The sequence below is a fragment of the Chrysemys picta genome, chromosome 9 (genome assembly GCF_011386835.1).
Source record: "Chrysemys picta bellii isolate R12L10 chromosome 9, ASM1138683v2, whole genome shotgun sequence".
In the NCBI taxonomy this organism is placed as follows: domain Eukaryota; kingdom Metazoa; phylum Chordata; order Testudines; family Emydidae; genus Chrysemys; species Chrysemys picta.
The window spans coordinates 47925632-47945615 of NC_088799.1; the positions used below are offsets into that span (position 1 = coordinate 47925632).

General features: G+C 47.6%; 1 protein-coding gene across 2 annotated transcripts; it reads right to left on the reverse strand.

The window, feature by feature from the left end:
* Positions 1-845: 845 nt before the first annotated feature.
* SNORC (secondary ossification center associated regulator of chondrocyte maturation) lies at positions 846-19285 on the reverse strand. 2 transcript variants are annotated; one of them, XM_005310251.4, is made up of 3 exons: positions 19063-19285; positions 4330-4509; positions 846-978 (listed from the first exon to the last, which is right to left on the reverse strand). In XM_005310251.4, exons 1-3 carry the CDS (start codon positions 19133-19135, stop codon positions 869-871), a joined length of 363 nt encoding a protein of 120 aa, XP_005310308.1. In that variant the 5' UTR covers positions 19136-19285; the 3' UTR covers positions 846-868. The 2 variants fall into 2 exon arrangements, with proteins under 2 accessions (XP_005310308.1, XP_005310307.1); XM_005310250.4 differs by having other exon boundaries at positions 4330-4512.
* Between the last annotated feature and the right edge of the window lie 699 nt (positions 19286-19984).

Sequence of the window (19984 nt, forward strand, 5' to 3'; positions counted from 1 at the left end):
CACTAAATTGCAAGAGTCCATATGGAGCTGGAGGACAATATTGAAAACAGGAGGAAATACGATGAGAGCAAGAGAGCCATCAGTCACTTCAGCATATGAAGGTATCACAGCCCAGGGCTGCAACCATATATGAAAAGTTCAGGGGCGGGAGGGGGAAGAACCAGGAGTGGGAATGCAACAATCCTGTAGCTGCATCTCCAGAATAGTTATAAGTCGAGAGGTGACGATGGGACATCTCTCTAATCCTAGTAGCGGTTGTGCCTGCCCCACAGACCACTGTATTGATCAGGAGCAAGTAAAGTGTGTGCATAAGGAAGAGTATCTGAAAGTTCGTGCCCCACAATGAAGGGGAGTGGCTTGTAGGGGGTGAGTGTAACAGGTGGGCTGGGGGATCAGAAAGCCATTAAGCAAAATCCACAACAGCAGGGTGAAGTCAGTTTCCTTGCCTGAGTCCCTCCCATCCCTGCCCTGGATTGCTCCTGCCAGGATCAGAGGGATATTGAAGCTCATGCTGTGAATGCTTTGCTGCTGGTGGCTGTTTGCAGGAAGCAAGGGCAGCAGCTATGCGTAAGTGTCACAGAGTCACAAATCTCTCAGCTTCCAGCAAAGGACCAGAGCAATTCTGTGGCTCAGAGCAGCACGAGCAACCCAGAGATGCTCCTGCAGCATCAGCCCACATGGCTCTAATTTACCACTGAGGTGGGAGTAAACATACATGGAGGGCAGTGGTGGCGTTAAAGTCTGTTAAAAGGCCCTGAGACTCCTCACTGAGCCTCAATGGGGTCTTTTGCAATCAGACACAGATGGAGTAGGCCAGAGACACAGACAGGCAGAAGACACTTGTATTAGGAAAAAGCTTTTATTCAGTTCAGGAGGCAGAGAATTTTCGCAGGGTGATGACGATCAGGGCCACAATCACAGACGTGCCTAGGAGAGCAGCGATTACGATGGCACTGATGGCTCCAGGACCCAGAGACCCTGCAGAGAACCCAGGGAGAGAAAAGAAAGGCTCAGAACCACACAAAGAGCTGGAGGTCACTCCAAGCTAAAGGCCTGTGGAAAACCATATATCCACAAATCCCTGGGCACATAGAGCTCAGCAGACTGCCCAGCTCCAGGACCAGGAAGGCTGAGGCAGGAATGTCCAGTGTTGTCCCCACTAATCTCCTGGCAGCCACAGGAGACAGTATTTAGTGAGGACACGCTCCACCCTTCCCCTCCACCCAGGCGGGCTGAATCTTCCACTCCTGCAATACTCAGCACCCACTGCCCTTGGGCGCGATCCCGCATGCCTGAGAAATACCCAGTGCCGAGTACAACTATGGAAATGACTGGCGCAATCGTTCCGCAGAGCCGCCCCCACACTGCGCATTCAGCAGCCAGCCCTTGCACCGCAGGCCCCAGCACATGTATGGACGGGGCCAGGGCTATTAGATTTTACAGTGGTTAATTGAAGAAAGCCAGTTTCAAATATGAATGTTCCTCTACCAAACTCCAAGGAAAAATGGGATAAAACCAAACCACCTGCACTAATCATTAACATTCATCTAAACCCCCTTCCCCATTCCTCCCTCCCCCCTGCAGCACCCTGCAGACACTACAGCTGCTGGCTTCCATCCCCAACAACAGCCCTTCTCCCTCGGATAGCAGCAAGGCTTCCAAGGAGCAGTGGTGCTGCTGCTGGCTTCCCTTTGGAAACCTCATGAAAGCCACCGCCAGCAATCCCAGCGGCTCTGGACCAGTGACAGCCAAGTGTTGGAAGCCTTGGGGTGGGTGAAAATGAGCAAGGGAGGGAAGTGGAGAGGGGGAGGAAGATAAGAGGGAAGCATATTTTAAAGTGATGCCTGGATCTGAGCATTTGCTATAGACTTGAAGGCAGTGCAGTAACCTGGGTGGGGAAGGGGCTGTGTAGCCACAGGGGTGCGTGTTCACTAGGAGATAATTGCCTGGGGCCAGATCGCACATGATGGTTGGAGCCGCAGGCAGGGTCTCCGGCATGGTCCTGCCCTTTGGGAGAGTTCAGGAGACAGAATTTTCGCAGAGTGACAACAATCAGGGCCACAATCACAGAGGTGCCCAAGAGAGCAGAGATCATGGTGGCACCAATAACTCCAGGACCTTGTGGTCTCTTTACATCATTACCTCCCTTGGCCCATCATGACACACAATGTTTCGACATAGCTTTGTCCCAACCGTCTATACAGTGAAGCCCTTTCTCAGCTGGCCTGCCAGCTGCGCTTGTTTCATTCCAACAGGGGAACACTCATTGTAATTGCAGGGGGGGGGGGGTCTCTGGTTGAGTGGTTCTCTGCGTTTATCCTGACAAAGCTTTCAGATGAGTGATGATGTGACACAGCCCAGCCACTGAACTATACCCAGGGGTCAACACAGCTGCTTAGCTGCCCATCTCTCCCAGTTTAAAGACCATGGCAGGACTGAAGTGTCACTTTCCCAACTGGCTTCTAAAGTCTGTAGTGAGTTAACTTGGAAGGTGGAGGGAGGTTTAAAATACGACAGGTCCTGGTGAATGATCACAGGAAGGGTCAATTGGCTAGCAGTGCCCTTTGCCACTGTGCTAAAGACCTGTGCCGTCAGGTGGTCAGTTATCTGATCAGAGACCTGCTTGATAGCGACAGTTCCCTGAGTTGCTGTCATGTGACACAAGGAAGTTGCATTCAGTGATTGTATTGAGGTGACAGCATTGCTGCCATCTGAATGGGCTAACAGGGAAACCGTCTCTGCATGGCCCCATGTTACAGCTGTGGTGTAGATAGGGTCACTCAGACAAACGAGCCCAGAATTACTTACAGAGGGAAACAACAGACCACAGAGTGAGAGGAGAAGAGAACAACGAAGAGACACAGGCAGTGGGGGAAAAGAACTTTACAGACATGATCTGAACATAGCTAGAGCATGGAGCGAGACAGCGCAGCTTTCCGGAGGGCAGGAGCTGCACAGCAGAAAGCTCTTGCACCAAAAGCAGGAACACCATGGGGAGGGGCAGGCAGAGGGAGTAGGAATAGGAACAAACAGAAATTCCAATAGGCTCCTATCTCACGCTGTATCAGAGGAGTGCAGTCCCAAGGAACTAACATTCAAGGTGAAAGAGCATAGGAGGCAATGCATGCGGTTTTCACATGATTAGTTAATGATGAGGACAGACTCATTTGGATTTTCCATTACCACAGATATCGTTCTTGTTACACAGAAGACCAAAGAAGATTCAGCGAGACACAATAAAAACCCAGCGGCTTTGTAAGGGTCTGAAACATCTGAGCTGCTTGGAACTCCTGGATCGGGTTCCAAACATGGGGAACTGAGGGCTAGTTTATTGGAGAACGCAGCCTGTGGGCATGGGAAGTGTTGTGATGGGACACAATGACCCTGCAGGATTCCAGAGTCTGGTTGATTTCCTTCTCTAGGCCATCTCACTGCTAACCCTAGTAGGTTAAATAGATTTTGGGGCAGTGAATCCATCTTTATTTCGGGTAGTGCCTACGAGCCATTAAACATCTGGCGGTGCTGCAGAGCTAAGGCAGGCTCCCTACCTGCCCTGGCACTGCGCTGTGCCCCGGAAGTGGCCAGCAGGTCCAGCTCCTAGGCGTGGGGTTCCACAAGCTGCCCCTGTCCCAAGCACCGGGGGCGGGAGTGGGCGGTGCCTGCAGGCAAGTGCAGTGTGCCATGCCTAGGAGCTGGACCTGCTGACTGCTTCTGGGGCAGGTAAGGAGCCTGCTTTAGCCCCGCTGCGCCACTGACTGGGAGCCACCCAAGGTAAGCCCACACCCCAACCATGAGCCCCAACTCCCTGCCCCAGTCCCACCCCAGAGCCTGTACCCCTTTCTGCACCCCAACCCCCAGCCCCCTCCTGCACTCCAAATCCCTCAGCCCCACCGCCCAGCCTGGACCCCCCTCCTGCACCCCAAACCGCTCATCTCCAATCCCACCCCAGAGCCTTCACCCCCTTCTGCACCCCAACCCCTTGCCCCAGCCCAGTGAAGTGAATGAGGGTGAGGGAGAGTGAGGCGGGGCGCTAGGGTGTTCAGTTTTGTGCAATTAGAAAGTTGGCAACCCTAGGAGTGCCATGTATATCTATGATGCTAAACAAGCGATAAAGAACAGAATGGCTTATACGGCCAGCATTCATTTCCCCTTTCTCTGGAGATCACAGATAATAGGGAGTTCTCAGCAATACCTTCTGGATGGATTTTCTCCTAAACCATGGTAACATTTGCTCCAAACAGAAGGGCTCGGGTGTGCAGGTGATGGCTGTGGGCTGGACAGTTCTAACCAAGGATGGTGCAGGGTGCTGCCTGGGAGATTCCTACGTACCGTTATCATCCAGACGGTGCAGGTGGGTGGTGTCCTCAGGCTCATACTCCGAGGTGTACGGGGGGAAGGCTGTAGAGTCCGAGAAGCGACCCATGGTGGTGGCAGCATCAAAGGGGCCCCCTCCTGACGGCAGCTCCGGCGGCTCGTTCCACAGCGTGGGGGCAGGTCCTTGGGGATACTCTGCTGGAACAAGCATAAACCCCAATTACTCCCCAATCAACCACCGATGCCTCTACAGCACTGGGCTACTGGCAATTGTTGGCTGGGATTCCTGCCTGCAGGGCCCAGTCTCAACTTACAGCCTGTACTGGCCAGCCTGTCTCACCACTGCCCTCTGCTCGGCAACATGTTAGAGCAGCTCACAATTGCCAGTATTTGCTGGGTGGGGAGGGGAGGGGCGCTGAGCCTTAATCCTCACCACCATCATCTAAATGGCTCTCAGCTCTGGCCTTTCTGCAGCTAAAGATTCCCTCCTCTATGGCATGGCTGAGGCAGTGACACTGATGTCATATATAAATGACCTCAGCTGAGTCATACTACATGGTAACCTAGCCTGCACATGGACCCAGGGCCTCCAGGATCCCAGAACAGAAAAATACCCCTTCCAAATGTCTAATTAAACCACATACACAAGAGGTGCAAGAAAAGCCCCATTTAATGAGGGCACTTTCTTTGCCCCTCTCAGGGCTGCATTGTGCAGACCATCATGCTGGGGAAGGGTTGCTAGCACTTTGGAGAACAGGGTTAGAATTCAAGACACGCATAACAAATTGGTCTGACATCCACAAGATAAAACTCAATAAAGACAATTGCAAAGTATGACATTTAGGAAGGAAAAAAAATCAAATGCACAACTACAAAAATGGGGAATAATTGGCTAGATTGTTGTACTGCTGACAAGGATCTGGGGGTTGTAGTGGATCAGAAATTGAACAGGAGTCAACAATGTGACACATGGGTGGTAACTATTGTTTTCTACTCAGCAGTGGGGAGGCCTCAGCTGGAGTACCATGTTCAGTTCTGAGGACCACACTGGGAAATATGTGGATTAATTGGAGAGAATCCAGAGGAGAGCAACAAAAATTGTAAAAGGTTTAGAAAAACCTGACCTATAAGGAAAGGTTAAAAAAACTGGGCACGTTTAGTCTTGAGAAAAGAAGACTGAGTGGGTATCTGATAACAGACTTCCAATATGTTAAAGGCTGATACAAAGAGGATGGTGATTAACTGTTCTCCATGTCCACTGAAGGTAGGACAAGAAGCAATGGGTTTAATCTGCAGCAAGAGAGATTGAGGTTATATATTATATATATGCTACTCTGAAACCTGTTATATATTAGGAAAACTCTCTATGGGTACATCTACACTACAGGGGGGAGTCGATTTAAGATACGCAAATTCAGCTACGTGAATAGCGTAGCTGAATTCGACGTATCGCAGCCGACTTACCCCGCTGTGAGGACGGCGGCAAAATCGACTTCTGCGGCTTTCTGTCGACGGCGCTTACTCCCACCTCCGCTGGTGGAGTAAGAACGTCGATTCGGGGATCGATTGTCGCGTCCCGATGGGACGCGATAAATCGATCCCCGAGAGGTCGATTTCTACCCGCCGATTCAGGCGGGTAGTGTAGACCTAGCCTAACTCTCAGGGTAGTTAAACTCTGGAATAAACTTCCAAAGGAGGTTGTGGAATCCCTGTCATTGGAGGTTTTGAAGAACAGGTTGGACAAACACCCATCAGGGCTGGTCTAAGTTTACTGATCCTGCCTCAGCGCAGGGGGCTGGACTTGATGGCCTCTTGATGTGCCTTCCAGTCTGACATTTCTAGGAGTCTATGAAAAGCACTAGAGACTAGAGGTGACATCCTGGCCCCATTGTCATTAGTGGCAAAACCCAACTGATTCAATGGGGCCAGGATTTCACCCTAGGTGCTGGAATCAGAGCTGGTGAATGAGCAGAAAGGCGGCTGCCAAAAGGTGTACGTTGGGGGGAAAAAACATCCGCTAGGATGTAAGTGGGGGTGAGCAGGAAGAAACCTGCTGTGACTAATGCTGGGAGTGTCTGACAGGATGGATCACAGAAACCCTTTTGGGACTGCCACCTGATGTGCCTAGACTACTTCTGAGCCCATTTTCCAATAAGCCAGGCACGCTTGCCTGCTGCAAACACAGATCCAAGTCTGAACCACATCCCGCACGAGCTGCAGGCTTAACTGCTTAAGAAGTGCTCCTGTCTCCAGCACTCAGATACCCAGCTCCCAAACCCCAAATAAATCGGTTTTACCCTGTATAAACGCATAAATTGTTTGCCCTCTATAACACTGATAGAGGGATATGCACAGCTGTCTCCCCCACCCCCAGGTATCAATACTTACTCTGGGTTAATTAATAAGTAAAAAGTGATTTTATTAAATACAAAAATTAGGATTTAAGTGGTTCCAAGTAATAACAGACAGAACACAAAGTAAATTACCAAACAACATAAAATAAAACACACAAGTCTAAGCCTAATACCGTAGGAAACAACGCAGGTAAATCTCACACTCGGAGATGTTCCAATAAGCTTCTTTGACAGAATAGTCTCCTTCTAGTCTGGGCCCAATCCTTTCCCCTGGTACAGTCCTTGTTCCAGCTAAGGTGGTAGCTAGGGGATTTCTCATGACTGCAGTCCCCTTTGTTCTGTTCCACCCCCTTATATAGCTTTTGCACAAGGTGGGAATCCCTTGTCCCTCTCTGGGTTCCCACCCCTCCTTCTAAATGGAAAAGCACCAGGTTAAAGATGGATTCCAGTTTAGGTGACTTGATCACATGTCACTGTAAGATTTCATTACCCACTTGCCAGCACACAGGTATACAGAAAGACTTACAAGTAAACAGAGCCATTTACAACCAATTGTCCTGGTTATTGGGAGCCATAAAGATTCCAAGCCACCATTAATGGCCCACACTTTGCATAATTACAATAGGACCTCAGAGTAATACTTCATATTTCTAGCTTCAGATACAAAAATGATACATTCATACAAATAGGATGAACACACTCAATAGATTATAAGCTTTGTAATGATACCTTACAAGAGACCTTTTGAATGAAGCATATTCCAGTTAGATTATATTCACACTCATTAGCATATTTTTATAACATCATATGGAGTGCAATATCACAGGGTGAACAAAGCCTAAGCCAGAGAAGGGGCTGCCTCTCAGGGTTAAGGAGAACATGCTCCTATAATAGTTTCCACTAGATAATTTTCCATTTCACACAGACCCTTGCAGCAACATGGGTTAGCGAGAGGGGCTAGAGCAGCCTCCTTGCGCTGATCCAGTGCTGTTGCTGCATCCTCTCCACCAAACACAAAGCTGTGTATAAACGTAAACACCAAGTCTAAGCCTACAACGAAGTTTTCCTAATGGTGACTTTTCCTAGCAGGGAAACAAGCACCACATATCTCAGCAATGAGCAGGACAATTGTTTGTACCAAGTGACTGATCAGCTCTGTACTTGGATGCATTTACAACTCACTGCAACTCGGAAAAGGAAAGCAAAGCACATTAGCCCAGGGCTGTTCAGCTTCTGGCCATTTTCCCCTCCCAGAAACGATCAAGGTCTAAGTGCTGACAGGGCATTTGCACACCTAAGTCCTCTGCCTGAACACAGTTAGCTCTGCAAAGGGAGTCAGAAGCCTCCTGCCAGCAGCAGCAGCCGTTTGGATGGGACACATCCCCTGGAAGCATGGCAGACTGGAGCATTCAGAGACTTGAACCCTCCCCAGATGGCGCCTGTTGGGGCTGCCCAGGGAGAAGAGTGAAAGAAACTGCATTCTGTTTGAGGCTGCAATTCACATCCTGTTATTTCTTTTCCCAGCAGGGTCGGCTGGGACTGAGAAGGGCTTTCCTGTTTACGTGTGGCTGGTCCAGAAGTCTGTATCAATGCTCATTTTGTTCAGGTGGGACAACTCAGAGGCCCCAGTGAGAAATGGAGACATTCCACAGGTCCCTGCTGAAACCACTGGGAATGTCACACTGGGATGGAAAAATCTAGCGGAGCAGCCAAGGCCAGGGACATCTCAACTGATACTCTGGGTATCTAGGCTGAGCAAGTTGAGGGCAGGGATCCAGAACAGCCCAGCTTCCTGGGCTGAGAAAATCTAGGCCACACCCAGGGCAACTGCTCCGTGGGGATTCAGTGAAAGAATGACAGCATCTCGCGTGCTCACGAAACGCTGGCAGGTCTCATTGCAGCCCCACGTGACAGAGTGGTGAGGGTTGGCGGTCATGTGATATGCAAGTTAAGGTACATGCACCCAGAGACTCTCTAATTAGGTGCATGCTATAAACAGTGATAAACTAAACTCTGCATTGGGCTGAGTTGAGAGATTCATTCTAGGTTCCTGCTCAGACATCTGTGTGTTTCAAGGTTCCACAAAACAGAAGCCAGCCAGAAACAGTGAGTTCCCTGGGCTGGGGCTTGGGCATGCTGGGAGCAGAGCTGGGCTGTCTAGAACAGTGGTTTTCAACCTGTGCTCCACGTGGACCCCTGGGGGTCCACCGACTATGGCTAAAATTTCCAAAGGGGTCTGCACCTTCATTTGAAATTGTTCAAGGGTCTGCAAATAAAAAAGGTTGAAAATCACTGGTCTAGAACCACATTTTCATTGGTTTGTGCATACACAGTGAAATTGACGTTTATTGACATTTGTTGATAAAAAAATCTAATCCTTCCAACTTTAAGTATGTTGCACTTTTATGCAAATTACAGCCAGTGTATGGAGAAGGGGAACCCAGTGTTATCTGTCAAAGCTACACACCCAAAGTATTCACAGGCTCAGTACAAAACCAATTAACGATGCTACATAGTCTTGGTCGCCATCTACTGGCACATTATCTATGAACTGATTACACTTACACACGTGCCTTATTATAGAGCAGGGATGACCAAACTGCAGCTCACAAGCCACATGTGGCTCTTTTACAGTTAAAGTACAGCTCATGGAGCCCCCCACGCCTCCCCATTCTCCTCCCATCAGACTGGGGGAGGGGGGAAGGGGGAGCTCAGGGTGGTGGGGCTAGGGGCTTCTGCCCAGTGGGGAGGCGGTCTAGGAGCTTCAGCCCCACAGGAGGTGCCTGAAGATTGTCACATGCAGCTTGGAGGATCAGTAAGTTTGGCTACCCCTGTCATAGAGCCTGGGGTTTCAGCTACCAAGACACAAATCAAGAGGAAGGAGAAATTTAGTGATAATGTTTAGTCAAGTCAGCAGGTAAAAGTGCAAAACAGAGTTGTGGCTATTTAATTAGCCACTGGCACTACTAGCCTATTGGTTTCAGAACAGACTCATGTGTATGAAACTTTTGAGCCCCATTTCTAAACTGCTTGGTTGCATGGGGGAACTGTCCAAGTCATGACCTCACTCACTGTGTCAACACAACAAGCGCCAGTACCAACACTGGAGCCAGTACTGGCTGGCAAAGACAAGTGGCTCCAAGAGAGAGAATGATTTGATTACATGAGAACTCAAGCCAATATAGCAGTGCGTACTCCTCCTGTCTAATCAGGCACTAAAATGTTAGCAAAGATAATGGGCTCATTGCTTGGAGCAAACACCATTCCTCGGGACCATGCTCAGTCGTTGGGAACGTTCTGAAAGTGATTGTTTGAGAGTTTATTTTTTCTGATGCAAGATACTCTAACAGGTAATAGAAAGGTTCTTTATATAGTCAGACCAGAACCCAGTGCTACATGTCTTGTCTCTCCTGTGGCCATTGATGGCATCTTTAACACACGGAACATTGTTGGGAACTGCATTCATTGCACTAAGGATATTCACTGCTGCAGGACTTGCACAAAACTCAGTGCTAGATAAGTGAAGGAAGAACGGATTCTGACTCTGGTTTTAAAGCACTTTTACACCCTCTAGTGATTTTTAAGGCTTGATATAATCTGACAGACTCTGGATTAACAGTTTGTTAATTTCCCCCTCTGATTAAACACACTTTCAGTTCACCTACAAGACCGGGACAGTGCGTGTTACACATGATTTTTCTGCCTTGAACTCTTGTGGCTTCACTCTATTAGAGCTTTAATTACTAAAGAAAAATGCAACCTCTTTGCAGCTTGTTTTGGAGTGACACTAACAATACTTGTCAGTTTAGAGCATATACGAAAACCTACACACACAGGAACTTAAGTAGCCATGTCAGAGACACATCAAGAGTCTGACAGACCTACCCCCACTTGGAACTGCTTAACATATCCTTAATTGCCTACTCTGGAGATAAGATACCATAGGATTATGCAATTATCTGAGACTCCTGCACTAATCAACACAAGAAGGGAAACTAAGGCTATGTCTACACTGGCAACTGAATGACAAAATGTGTTTCAGAGATTTAAAAAAAACCTCTCTCCAAAAGACAAAAGCTCTGCCGACAAGTGACCATGTGAACAGCTCTTTGTCGTTAGGAGCGTTCTCCTGCCAACGACACTAACGCCGCTCATAGGGGTTGGATGATTTTGTTGGCAGGAGAACCGACAAACAGCGGCATCACTGTGCGCCTTTCAGCGACACGGCTGTAGCAACACAGCCCTGTCGCTAAAAGCTGTGTAGTGTAGACATAGCCTAAGTCAGAAGCAAGAGAGAACGCTGCCAAGTTTATCCCTCCTGAGCAAAGTACTAACCGCGTGTGTTAAACTAGCAGTCTGCTTTCCATGATTTGCCCTTACTTTTTCCCTCCCAACAGCCATGTCTTCAGATGCATCCTGTTCCCACTCTTCTGAAATAAGGCTGAACAATCCAGCCCCATGTGTCTACACTCATTCGCCACACAAAAATGAGAAGTGACCATTACTCAGCTTCTATCCACTTTTACACTGTTACCTGCTGTTTGAGTTAACGTTGGATGTTCTGGCTTTAGCCAAGACAAGCAGGCCCTTAGCTAGCAGTATTTTAACAGCATTTTAGGTTCACTTCTTTTATAACCCCCCAAACATGCTGACTTTGTGTTGGGTCTGAAGTCAATGAAATTGATGTTTACAATAAAGTGTATCCAGATTCCAGGAACCAAAGGAGAAATTAGGATTTCTATTAGTCTCTCTGCAGTGCACACACTCGACAGAGCCTTTTAAGTTACATGCTTTTCTAGCTGTATAGTTGACATTGTGAAGCCGCAAACTAATGATACAACTTAAGTAGTAGAGGATCTGATGTCACACGTGGATCTAAATGTGTAAAAAGAAAGTTTTGGTTGCTACTCTGCAGAAAAATACCTTAAGTAAAGTCCTCAGCTCACTATTTTAGCACAAGAATGCCACCAACATTTGTGGGAGATTATTATTAGTTACGTAGGGCTTGTATATGCTACTGCTGTACAATCCTGGATCAGGGCCCCATTGTGCCACTGGGTTGCCAACCCTCCAGGATTGGCCTGGAGTCTCCAGGAATTAAAGATTAATCTTGAATTAAAGATGTCATGTGATGAAATCTCCAGGAATACATCCAACCAAAATTGGCAACCTTGTGTGCCAGGCATTGTACAAATCCCAAATACATTCTTTATATCTGCGAAGTAAAACAAATGCATTAAACTGCAAGGGATGCAAACCATTTATGAAAAAGGCTTAGAGTGGGCAGGGTATGTCTTTTTAGGCATCCAAGTATTGCATAAAATGCATCCAAACTGTACCTCTTAGTAAGCCTGTAGTCTTCTCTGGGTTCTGGCAATACGTATTAACTACTCAAGCATCAGTCTTGTGGTCTGTATTGTCATTAGAAATCCCCATTAGAAACACAACCTTACATCAAATAGTTCAGGACAGATTATTCTCTATGGGTAAAACCCATCCGTCTGCTGAGGGGCCAGCAAAATAGGGTTTAAGTGATGCACAGTCCTCTATGAAGGGGTGAATGTTACTTCGTGGGAGACATTTCTCTGTTACACTCCATGTAACCCCATTGAAACCAGCCAATGGCACCTGGTGCCTGAAGCCCCCGGGCATTTCATTGGGGTTGTAAGAGAATTTGGCATTATGCATACGCTTTTCCATAAAATCACCTGACAAGAACCCACACTATACTGATCCACTTCTCAAGCCACCACGTGGAAGAACTGATTGGGTATAAATGCAGTTTACCCTCTACCAGGAAGGTGAATGTAATACAACATACTTGGGCAGTATTGGTAGGAAAGTCTAAGTATTAAGGCTTAAAGCGGTATAACTATTACCTGAATAAAAAAATGTCACCCCCTTATGAATGGCCAAGTGGCCATGACTGTATTTGGTGGGGATCCAAAGCCTTCACTTGGGAAGATCTCTCAGTATTGTGTGCTCTCCCTAGGCAAATCATCTGCTAACCACCACCTGGGCTGCATAGTGAAAGGAAGGAAACTGGATTAGCTGAGGGTTCAGAATCATGAAGGTAGCTAAATACAGCCATGTACGTAATGACTCGTTATCCTCATTTGCCAAAAGCCCTGGCATTTAAAGTGAGGCTACACAGAAATATGCATACTTCTCACGGATCAATACACTTGGTCTTTAGCTAGGTGCTTCTCAGTGCATCGGACCTCGAGGATACTGGGGTAACCACACCTCTTCAGTGAGTATGGCTGTGACGTTGTGCAGTCTATATGGTTTTATAAAAACTTGATAATAAGTCAATATAATGTAACTGAGATAGTTTTAGAGAAAATACGGTAATAAGTGAATGTAACGTAACTGGGATATGCTTCATGCAAAAGGTCTCTTGTAAGGTATCATTACAAAGCTTGTAATCTACTGAGTATGATCATCTGATTTGTATAAATGTACCACTCTTGTATCTAAAACTAGAAATATAAAATGTAACTCTGAGGGCCTATTGTAATTGTGTAAAGTGTGGACCATTAATGATGGTTTGGAATCTTGATGACTCCCATTGTCTGCAGATGGCTGTATTTACCTGCGAGTCTTCCTGTATATGTGTGTGCTGGCAAGTGAGTAATGAAGTCTTGCAGTGACATGTGATCATGTCACCTGAACTGGAATCCATCTTTAACCTGGTGCTTTTCCAGTGAGGGGGGGTGGAAACCCAGAGAGACAAAGAGTTCCCGCCTTATGCAAAAGATATATAAAGGGGGGAAGAGAACGGAGAGGGAGAGGAGCCACCATGAAGAATCCCCTAGCTACCACCTGAGCTGCAACAAGAGCTGTACCAGGGGAAAGAATTGTGCCCAGGCCTGGAAGGTGTCCAGTCTGAGAAAAACTTACTGAAGCATCACTGAGGGTGAGATTATCTGTATTCAGTTTGATTAGGCATAGATTTGCGCATTTTATTTTATTTTGCTTGTGACTTACTTTGTTCTGTCTGCTACTACTTTGAACCACTTAAATCCTACTGTCTGTATTTAATAAAATCACTTTCTATTTAGTAATTTACTCAGAGTATGTATTAATACCTGGGGGAGCAAACAACTGTGCATATCTCTCTATCAGTGTTATAGAGGGCGAACAATTTATGAGTTTGCCCTGCATAAGCTTTATGCAGGGTAAAACGGATTTATCTGGGTTTAGACCCCATTGGGAGTTGGGCATCTGAGTGCTAAAGACAAGCACACTTCTGTGAGCTGTTTTCAGGTAAACTTGCAGCTTTGGGACAAGTGATTCAGACTCTGGATCTGTGTCTGGAGCCAGACGGGAGTGTCTGGCTCAGCAAGACAGGGTGCTGGAGTCCTGAGCTGGCAGGGAAAACAGAAGCAGGGGTAGTCTTGGCACATCGGGTGGCAGCTCCCAAGGGGGTTTCTGTGATCCAACCCGTCACAATGGCTTATGCTCCCAAGAGCATTCAACCCTTACCTACCCTCGCCACACCTGCATTTTACCAGGTCTGAGCTTAAGGAAGCTATGCTCCATTTAGAGTCTTCGCTCTGCCAGGCACTATGAAGGTTAGGAAGTATCAGTGTCCAAGTTCAGTGCGAAAGGTAGGGTTGAGTAGGATCAGCATGTGTGACACTACAGCCATGCCTCTCACACAGTGATTGGATGGGGTGAGGAGATGGATCCCCCAAATCACAGCCCTTGAGGATAACCAAATATAGGATCTTTCTCTAACAGAGGCACTAGGGCCCCTGCAGACATGTCTAATAAACCTCAAGATCTGATGTATCAAAAGTGGCTGACAGAGCTAACAGCATGGCTGTTTGATTTCTGTCCATTGCTGGGGGTCAGCCACTACAGAGACCAACAGACTCTCTCCCACATGCATTGCAACTTAGGGTACATCTACACTACAGGGGGGAGTCGATTTAAGATACGCAAATTCAGCTACGTGAATAGCGTAGCTGAATTCGACGTATCGCAGCCGACTTACCCCGTTGTGAGGACGGCGGCAAAATCGACTTCTGCGGCTTTCTGTCGGCGGCGCTTACTACCACCTCCGCTGGTGGAGTAAGAGCGCCAATTCGGGGATCGATTGTCCCCAATGACCGGGACCTTGAGCACAGAGACCACGGTGGTACAGAGTGGGACGGTGCTGGAGAACTGTGCTGTGGAGGTGAGTGGTGCCTCATCGTTGTGGGCTTGCCTCTAGACTGCACCACCCCTTGCTGTGCTGAAGGTCCATCTTGGCTGGCGGGGTCACCCATTGGCATGGGCTTGTGCCAGGTCCTGCACAACATGAGGCATGCCCCGAACCCCAAGAGGGGAGGGAATTGGGTTGGGGGAAAAGCCCCCACATTTCTATCTAACTTACTAAGACTAACACTAACTAATGAACTATTTACAGGATAATCAAAAGTCCGATCACTAGGGGCAACGCTTGCAGAGGTAAGTCAGAGAGACAGCTCCAACTATCATCACTGGTGGTAAGAAGGAACTGACGAGGTGGCGGGTTGGCAGGAACCTCTATACACTGCCATGAAGGCACAACTCCGGGGGCTCCACAGCCAACCTGACAGGAACTACTAGGAGAAAAACCTTCTGACTGCATGCAGCATGCGCACACCTATATCTCTACCCCGATATAATGCGGTCCTCGGGAGCCAATAAATCTGTTATAGGTTAGGCCGCATTATATCAGGGTAGGGAGAGGAACCGCTCTCCCCCCCCCAGCTCACCTCTGCTCTATCTCCACGCCAAGCAGCTGTTTGGCCCGGCAAACCTGGAAGGTGGGAGGGAGGGAGAAGCAGAGCAGCGGTGACACACTCAGGGGAGGAGGCGGAGATGAGCTGGAGCGGGAAGCGGTTCCTCTCGCCCCTGTTACTTGCTACGGCCCTCCCCTGGGCCCCCCGGCCCAGCTCACCTCCGTTCCACCTCCTCCCACGAGCACGCCACAGCTCCGCTTCTCCCCTTCCCTCCCAGGTTTGCCGTGCCAATCAGCTGTTTGGCTCGGTAAGCCTGGGAGGGAGGAGAAGCGGAGCTGAGTGGCATGCTCCTGGGGGGAGGAGGCGGCGGTGAGCTGGGGTGAGGAGCGGTTCCTGTGCCCCCCCTTACTTGCTGCGGCCCCCCTGCCCCAGCTCACCTCCACCACCTCCTCCCACGAGCGTGCTGCAGCTCCACTTCTCTCCCTCCCAGGCTTGCCGCGCCAAACAACTGATTGGCGCAGCAAGCCTGGGAGGGAGGGAGAAGCGTAGGTGCGGCACGCTCGTGGGAGGAGACGGAGCGGAGGTGAGCTGGGGCGGGGGGGCCCCCGGGGAGGGCAGCAGCACGTAACAGGCGGGCACAGAGGAACTGCTTGCGGTAACACGAATTTGGATATAACGAGGTAAAGCAGCCCCGTCCCCTGGAGCGCTGCTTTACCACATTATATCCGAATTCGCGTTATATCGGACCGTATTATATGGGGGTAGAGGTGTACTTGGAATCGACATGAGCAAGCACCTAAAGAACAGTTGGCTAGGATTTAGGGTTGGAGGTTGCCTTCTTGTTTAGCATGAAATATTGACCACTACAGGAAGTCAAGTCAGACTAGATGAGCAAGTGGTCTGATCCCAGAACGTCAATCCTTTGACCCTTCATGTGTGCAATGAGCTCTATGCAAGTGTTGGAAACCCTCAGAAACAATCTGATTCTTTACTTGGTCTTGCTAATCTCCTAATTTGCAATTAATGGAGGTTTATGCTCCATAAGGGTTTTCAAGGCAATGCTTTAACAAAATGCTATTTTATATATCTATCGATAGATAGAGAGATAGTCAGTCAATCCTCTGGTGCTTCTCCTGTTATATATAGCGCCAGAGTCCAAGTCATCCAGGACATCTGGGCCAGCAGGATTTACATCATCTGCACCCTGGTCCGAGGCTGGCTTCATTTTGCACACTTTGGAGGGCTTTGCTATGGGAAGTGAGCTGCCCCAACAAGAAGGGCAGGGGTTGGGTGAACTCCGAGGCCAGCAATGGGCAGTCCGGCCCCAGGTAGCCACAGTGGGCGTGTGGCCAGCATAGAGATGAAAAGAGCCCTTCATAGGAAGCACAAAGGGCAGTCTGTGATGCTTTGAGCTCAAGTGTGGAGCAGCACAGAGTGCGGTGGTTAGGCTGAATGTTAAATAAACTCGTTTACAAAAAGGCAGGGGCCGTGTGCATGCATATGCAGACCAGAGGACTGTCTGTATCCCTTCACCTCTGTCAGGGTTAGGCGGGAAACTTCCCTTTTATGATATAACAAAATACAGAAAAAGTTCCTCCATACATTAAAAGACTTGATTTAGGGAAAGAGAACCCTTCACATTTAGTGCTGCAGCATAAATCTTTTACACTTTTCGTATCTTTAATGCAAACTAGTTCCCTGATGCTCCAGTTTTAGATACCAAAAGAACTAACCCACCAGGGGGCTCAAAGCTGCAAGAGAAAATGCATTTGAGAGAAAGTAAGGACACACTGCTACAAGAAGATGCATTCTACCAACACAACGCACTCTGTGGCAGTACAGGCACCATTTGGTGAACTGTCCATTCTCTAGTCAGCTAGGAGGAGGCACATGGGGTATTTCATACAAAGTATACTATGAAGATGAAAGTAACAGAATAGTAGGTGATGGTCAGGTACAACATAAGTGAAAGCCCTATTGTGGTTGGGTTAGTACAACATGCTCCTTATCCCAGACCTACTGGTTATCCCATGGGAGTTTTTGCATGGTAGGTCCGAGTTCCTGTATATATTGTATGGACTTAGCTACATTGCTTTCTTGTGTTCATGTGAGGTTCTAGGTCAGTGAGGACGCAGTTTAAGGCACCACTGAAAAATAACATGCACTTGCTTGGTGGGGTAGATTCTAACAAGCGTAACTATTCTTTGGGGGAAGAGATCAGCCCCTGTTGTAATTTAGTTACTAACTGGAATTTAAGATGCAAATATTTAGTGAGCTACATATATAAATCATCTTATGAGAACACACAGGTTGCAGTCACAATTTAGATGCTGTATTTCTTAGTTATTTAAAAAGAGTTCCTAGCAGCCAAGATCTTTTCATGAAATAAATATCAGATACATTTACTCTTCACTCGCCTCTATAGACATTGTGGTTTGATATTCTACAGGATTAAAGTTCTTGTGTGAAATTCCCCAAACACAAACGGTTAGATCTACTGTACAGCAATTTGCCAGGCAGACGGTCAGAACAATCCTCCTATGCAAGATGCCAAAACGAATTGTGCAGGAATGAATTTGCAGTGTACATCACAAGCCAGTGTAGCTCCAAGGCCTCCAATGTTTGGAATACAAGATAAATGCTTAGCAGGGTGTTTAATCAGACAATTGCCTCCTACCTTGTTCCGAACCATCCACTTTGATGTTCCAACATAGTCCCATCTACACTTAGAGAGGGAAGTCTATTAGGAGAAGCAGTTCCGTAACATGGTCGCAATACACCGAGGCCAGCCTATGTGGAGGGGACTGTGGGCATAACATTGTTTCTTTGGTCATAAAAATCATTCAAGACTAGACAATCTTTAGAACAATTCTTAAATTGGTGGAACAGGGCTATGCCCTTAGTATGCATTGGCCAGTGAAACCATGTGAGATGGCCATTGAAAAATTGCTTGCAACAGTCCCATTCAAGATGGGGCCTTAGAGAGCAGGCACAAGTCCTGCTGATTAGTCTCCTCCCCCTGCACCCTCTTTGCTTTGTTTTTGGGCCTCACCAAGCTTTACTGAACCTCAGTCACAGTTTAGTGCATTCCCACCCCAGTTCTTAAGACTATACGCAGTTTTGAAGGAAAAACTCAAGTAACTTAAACCTGCTTATTTAGCTTGTCCTTTTAAAAATTCCTCTATTTGCATCCCAAACATTGCAACATTGTACTTGTGCATGGGAGACAGAAAATGAATAACCAGACACTGGTTCATCTATTGTCACTGTCCAAGCTGTGTGAAAGTAGTAACCCAATGAAAGGAACTGAAACATTATTTTAACTTAATTCTGCTAGGATTCAGAGCATACAACTCTTCCTCTCAGCTGCAGAGGTAACTGCTCATTGCAATCCAAACTCCCAGTAATTCTTATTTTGAGACTTGGCCTATAGTCATTTTTAAAGAGATACAATAGACAGAATTCACTGTCTCAAGCTGCAGATCAAACCCTTTCCCTGTACTAGCTACTTGAATTCCAAAGATGACTTACTGAACTATGAGGAGGGGGTACTTTCTCCCTAGTTACTTGTGAAAATCTTTTGGAAAGAGTGAAGAGATGTGGGGAAAGGGAGAGAAGGTGGTTAATAAGCAACAGATTCCCAGTGCTTTGGAACTGTAAATCCAAACAAAGATGCTTACCTGTTAGAACAGCAGGGACCACAACTCCAGAGAGCATCAGCAGGACCAGGCGAAGAACGCTGTGATGGGGCATTTCTTCCTCCAGGAAGAGTGCGTCAGAAGGAATTCTTAAACTCTTCAAAGTAGAAAAGGCTTGGGAACTTCACTAATATAATGAAACTTTGTCCAGTCAGATCACAAATCCCTTCCTATGGGAACGCAGACACACACAGAGTGCAAACACTCTGCAGAGACGCACGGCAGACCTCCCTCCTGAAGTCAGGAACAGCTCCACCCTCTAAACTTTGTGCCTAAAAATTCCTCCCCCAGTGCATGCACAGCTGGACCGTTGGAAATCAGTTACCGCTCCCAATTTGGTGAGTGCACTCTAGTGGTTGTTGGCTGAGTGCCCCACAGGATTCGGGACTATGTTTGAAATGCTTACCTTTGGGGTGTCCATCCCATGTCACACTGGCAATGAGAATACAACATAACTCATTACAGAAGCCACACCAAAAACAGGCATATGGTTTAATAGTTTACCCTCCTGTGTGGGGGGCAGTTTTATTAGGGCTCGCATCAAACAACAAGGGCCTCCAACTTTAGGGTTTAACATGCTCTGAAATCGAGCCAGAGCAATTTCTTGGCATCTTTGTTTTCTGGACATAAAACTATAAAAGTAGATTTACAATGAAGACCACACATGATGCCCACCCCCACAGCTCACAATTGTCTACCAAGCAGCATCTTCTAAATCACAGGCACGCATCAGATTTAACCTGAACATAGGCATTTTCCTGCTCCTCTCTCTTCCCTCAAACATGCTCAAGAAAGAGGATCAAAGAGCAGAGAAAAAAATGCACATTTTTGATCTAGGCTGACCCAAGCACCTCAATGATAAGAGACTTGGGAAAGAATGAATCTATAAGGAGAGCATTCCCGT

Excerpts from the sequence above, each read along its gene's own strand:
- SNORC (XM_005310250.4), bottom strand. The coding sequence starts at position 19,135 with ATGCCCCATCACAGCGTTCTTCGCCTGGTCCTGCTGATGCTCTCTGGA. Across the intron at positions 4,513-19,062 it reads GGTCCCTGCTGTTCTAACAG|CAGAGTATCCCCAAGGACCT; the intron begins GTAAGCATCTTT and ends TGCTTGTTCCAG. Across the intron at positions 979-4,329 it reads GCACCGTCTGGATGATAACG|GGTCTCTGGGTCCTGGAGCC; the intron begins GTACGTAGGAAT and ends GGTTCTCTGCAG.